This window comes from Canis aureus, chromosome 18, assembly GCF_053574225.1.
Source record: "Canis aureus isolate CA01 chromosome 18, VMU_Caureus_v.1.0, whole genome shotgun sequence".
In the NCBI taxonomy this organism is placed as follows: Eukaryota; Metazoa; Chordata; class Mammalia; order Carnivora; family Canidae; genus Canis; species Canis aureus.
In genome coordinates, this window is record NC_135628.1 from 7,140,001 (window position 1) to 7,145,000 (window position 5,000).

General features: G+C 36.9%; 1 protein-coding gene and 1 long non-coding RNA gene across 29 annotated transcripts in view; one reads left to right on the forward strand and one right to left on the reverse strand.

The window, feature by feature from the left end:
- FOXP2 (forkhead box P2) overlaps positions 1 to 5,000 on the reverse strand; it is a 555,034-nt gene that overhangs the window by 38,955 nt on the left and 511,079 nt on the right. For 25 of the 27 annotated variants that reach the window (XM_077856082.1, XM_077856075.1, XM_077856072.1 and 22 more), the window contains 2 exons: positions 2,947 to 3,034; positions 1,186 to 1,269 (listed from right to left, as the gene is read on the reverse strand). In XM_077856082.1, coding sequence (XP_077712208.1) covers positions 1,186 to 1,269; positions 2,947 to 3,034 — 172 coding nt within the window. Of the gene's footprint in view, positions 1 to 1,152; positions 1,270 to 2,946; positions 3,035 to 5,000 lie in introns of those variants that run through there. The other 2 variants (XM_077856091.1, XM_077856092.1) reach the window with 1 other exon arrangement.
- Positions 1 to 5,000, forward strand: part of LOC144288538 (uncharacterized) — a 45,637-nt gene that overhangs the window by 24,733 nt on the left and 15,904 nt on the right. The window lies entirely within an intron of this gene.

A 5,000-nucleotide genomic window follows, 5' to 3' on the forward strand; every position in this document is an offset into this window, starting at 1 on the left:
ATACAGGATCAAAAAGATTCTCAAAAGTTTATTTTTTTAATTAAAAATTCAGAAATTCTAGAGTTAAAAAAAAGTACGTCGGTTCAAAAAGATACGTTTCACCTTTCTTCCTGTTAAAGATAATTTACAATACCCTACACTGAAATACAGTACAAAGGAAAAACTAATATCTTAGCAGAAATACCTTAGCAGAGTTTAAAGGAATACAGTGGTTTCGCAAGAAAAGTAAATTTTGAATAATAATAATCCAGAGTGATTTCAGAGACACTAGGAGAGACAGCACACAATATACTCTGTCTTTGACCTCCTCCCCTACTACAAAATCAAATGATTTTTTTTTTTTTTTTAACCTAAGGACATGGAGAGAGAGGCAAAGCTGGTAATCGCCATCATCAGGCTATACGGGGCCTTATTAAAAAGTATCCCCACAAACTTTCATTAAACTAGAGTTACCCAGCTGATTACTCTAAGTTTCTGGGCAAACATTAGCTGAGTGAGAGAAAGTATATTCTATTCAATAGTCTGTATATCTGACTACGTTATCGGGTTGTGCATTAAATCTCGTGTATATTTGGGGGAAACTGCAGTTTTTTTTTTTATTTTCTGTAATTACTCATTTTCCTTTGTCCTAAGCTCTCCAAATTAACACTGTGTAAACTACATAGTAAAACAAAACATGTGAACTACATCTTAACTGACACAACCACCAAAGAAATGGGATAGAATTGGCTCTAAAACCGCTATGACATTTGCCAGAAAACATTTGATCAAAGAATCGATTTGTATGTATCTTACGATTGATCTAAGTCCTCCTCAGCATACCACATACCTTTCTATTTGTGATTTGTACTGCTTTTCAGGTTGCTCAAAGTGGGTTTCCTTTTAATATCTGTAAACCTATCACAGAAAGATATTCTCTCTGGCTTCAGCCTCAAGGCAGTGATTTGTGCACTGATAGGTGTACTTTGTTTAGTGTCACCCACGGTGTAGATTGGATAGATTTTGTAAAAGATAGCATTACTTTAAAAGAAACATACAATTTGACAAGCGATTGCATTTTACTTTCATTTTATTGCCATATTTTTCATCACACTCATTGTTTTCTAACTGTCGCTAAATTGTTCATTTTCTTAGTCTGTTACCTCGGTAGAGCTATTTACTGTTTATAAAGCAATATGCACTTACAGGTTTGGGAGATGGTTTGGGCTCGGAGGGTCGCATGTGCAAGTGGGTCATCATTGCTTGAAGACGTTCGCGTTCTTTAGAAAGCTGTTAAGAAAGAGTGAGATCAGAAGCGTTTTAGAAATGACTGATACAGCTATTTTATGGCCGTGATACATCTGATCATTGAGCTTGTCTCAGAGTAATGATTGCTGCATATAAAAGTCTGTGTCAGTAGGAACTTATCTGGGAGGAAATGCAACTTTGGCTGGGGGGGGGTGGGGGGGCTGAGGAAAACTTTTATAGCTTTCCTTATGTTAAAAGGTCAGAGAAAACAAATAACACTTCATCTTTTTGTCAATAAGAGAATTGAGGTCACTTGCCTCGACAGTAACAAGTTACTGAAACCATAAATTAGAAGGCCCACGGTGTCTTTTAAAGTCCTGTGGACACTGTTAGCAATGGACTAGTGCCAACAGCTGTGAAGGGGTGAAGGGTTCTCAAAGCGAAGTGCCTGCCAGGATTGTCTACACACTTCATGCATTCCCACTGAGGTCCAGTTAGTGCCCCCTGCAATCTGCCATCATCAATCTAATTCAATAGAGTGACAGAGACCAGGCAGTGTGAAACGCTGAACTCTGCCACGGGAGTCAGCATCTACACTTGCACTGGGTCTCATTACAACTGACGGACCTTACTTTTCCATCAGTCAGACACAGCAGAGGGAGGAAAAAAAAAAAAAAAAGAAAAAGAAAAAGAAAAGAGGCATAATTGGTCACACCGCAGACTGGATCATCAGCTCAACTCTTGTGTCTTAGTCTACCTTTTCTAGATGGTAAACAGGTTTACAAAAAGCCTTGCAAACTACAGCAGTGGCGATGCTTTTTGCACGGTCTTGATTTCACGGGGCAAAATAAAATATTTTTAGTAGCCCTCCGGAAAGCAGAGATGATGTGACGAATTTAAAACAACTTAAGACGTAGTAATGTGTTTAGAAAAGGGGACTGTATATTTAAGTGAAACGAAGTATTGGTTTGATTGAGGAAAAAAAAATTCTTGATGAAATATTAGCCGAAGCCTTAAAAGTATGGTAAAAACATGACAGGAAAGCTAGACTGATAAATTTGCTTTCTGGTCACTTTTATGAGCTCTATTTATTTTTGACTGAATTCAGTTTCAATATTAACAGAAGTGTTTTTGAACGTAAACTAGCAGCATCTGAAACAAGACATATATGGGTGTCCATGATATTATAGGTGACCTGCCATTATTCTGGTAAAGTCTTAAGAATCTTTGCCTGTTCTTTAATTTAAAAAAGAAAAACAACAAAAACAAAAACAAACAACAACACTTAGGGGTAGAAAAGAAAGAAAGGGTTTTTCAGGGGGCTATCTAACAGGCTTGATATTGTAAAGACTTCTTTGCTACATTATAAAATCTCGCGGAACAAATCAGGGTTGGCTCCTGTGAAAACTGCCTCTGTGATAAAATCGTATCCAACTGTGGAGTTTAGTCTAACTTCTGTCAAGAAAAACTGAGAGTGGACTCTTTTGGGATATCCCAATCTATCTGATGTCTAAATGTTACATAGGTCTAAGTGGTAAGTACGTGAAACTATAGCAACCCACTCTGAGTCATCAGCAGTCGCTGCCATGGTTAGAAACCAATGAGAATCCTACGTATTTCTATTAGGCATTGTGTTAAAAGACTCAGGATTGGCCCCTTAGTCGATTTAACACACCAGAAATCCGAGAAAGGGGTCCATTAAGAGAGCACTCAACAAACCTGTATTTCTAACTGTTGGACCACCTGCATTTGCACTCGACACTGGGCAGTGCTTCGGTCGTCCAGCGCGTGTTCATTGTTAAGGTGCCTAACAAGACACAAAACACAAAACACAACATCAGGCAGTGTCTATGTTGGTGGTATACGCTTCCCTGAAAAAGCACAACACTGAGGCCATATCTTCCTCCCCAGTGGGGAAAAGGAACACCTTGAAACTATACAAAGACAAGTTAAATATGCTCACGTGTTTGGTGAAAATTATGTTTGTAACATACACAGCCCCCTAAAATGGCAGAGAAATGGCATTGTCTCTAAGCTTATCAGCTATTACAAAGAAAAAATATTTCCTCAAACCATTTACAGAATAATATTAGAAATCACTAGATGTATTTCATATACTCATGCCATTTTTTTTTAAAGGGCACCTTATAAATATATGAACCAAAAGTAATTCTGAAGAGAACAAAGGCAATTCTCTATTCCATTTCCGTTAAAACAGTCTGGGGTTCCTATGATGTTATTTAGTGAGCGATGTCTTATTTCACCAGGATGTGGTGTGAATTATGTAAAGATGGCAAATTATCATCCCATGGAAACATCAATACTTATGAAGAATGATCACTTGCTGTTACTAATAAATAAAGTACATCGAAGATTCTGGTAATCAGAAGTGTTAAGATTGACATTTCATGTCTAGTGTCCTATTTGGGAGACATCTATCTTAATTTCACACAAAAGTGGTGAAAGATCAGACGTTCTTATCATCTTACTCTGATCTTGACTATGTATTAGTGTGTTGTTATTATTGTGATTATTGCATAATGTTAAAAAAAATCTCTTTAATGACTGGTATGCTAATACACCGAAAGTGGAGCAGCATCTCCAATGAACATGAAGATATTCAGTAATAGACACTTTGTTATTTGTATGATATAATTTATTTGCTGCCTCCTAAAGTAAAAATAAAAATTCTGTAATTTAGTATCCTTTGGTGGGCCTATTTCACCAATGAACAAACTGAGGCAGCAATTTAGGAGACATACTCATCCATGCATATAAGTGAAACACAGAACAAGTTATTAACAAGATTAAATAAGAATTTATCTATCTGGGTGCAAATGCTATTTTGAATGGTGCCACAGCCTAAAAAAGTTTAGGACAGCCCTAAGGGTACTGAATTCAACAAATACGTTTCTGTGACCATTCAAATTATTTACCTCAATTTCCTGAAATAAATAATGAAGCAGGAAAAATATGTAGACGGACACATATAGGACACATATGAAGAAGAACTGAAATGGTGTTTCTGAGAAAGAACTACTCTATAAATCAGCAGTTTTATTTGTTAGTAGATCTAGGTTCCACAATTAGAAACCTTTGTTCCATTCTGCCCCAATCCTTGATAAATTAAATCAGCTCCTTTCAATACCTCCTCCCTGATCATGACAACAAAACCTCCAAGTATCTTGGCACAGTTGTCATTCTTGGCTGAAGAGAAACTGTGGACTAAAATAGCGAGGTGTATAAGGTCAAGTTTGAGGTGTGTGGTCAGAGTGCAGGAGAGGCTCTTCACCTCACCTGTCTGCTCTAAGCTCAGCTCTATTCGGTTCTGTTAGGAACCTAACTGTAACGAGAACTAAAATTCACTCACGCTTTCTGGACAGGAGGCATGGAATGAACCAGAGGTCAGCTTATGATGTAAAGTGTCTACTAATCCTTAATTAACAGGCTGTTTAAACATTGTTTTTCAGGTTTTCTCCACAATTTTAATGAACAAGAGGATAATTTTCTGTCAGTGTACTACAATAGGAGTCGTATTCTTAAGGTTTAATATTGCTATATTTTCTTAAGTTTTTTTTTTTTTTAACACCAGGAGCTCTTGAGGCACACACATATATTTATTCCACAATCAGTCTAAATGACATATATTTTTTAAAATGCTATAGCTATACACAAAGATCCGGGTGTAAAAGGAGCAAGATAAGTAGAATATTTAGCTTCACAGGCAAAAATACGTTCGGTATCGCATGTTTATTTTTGCATAGAATCACCCT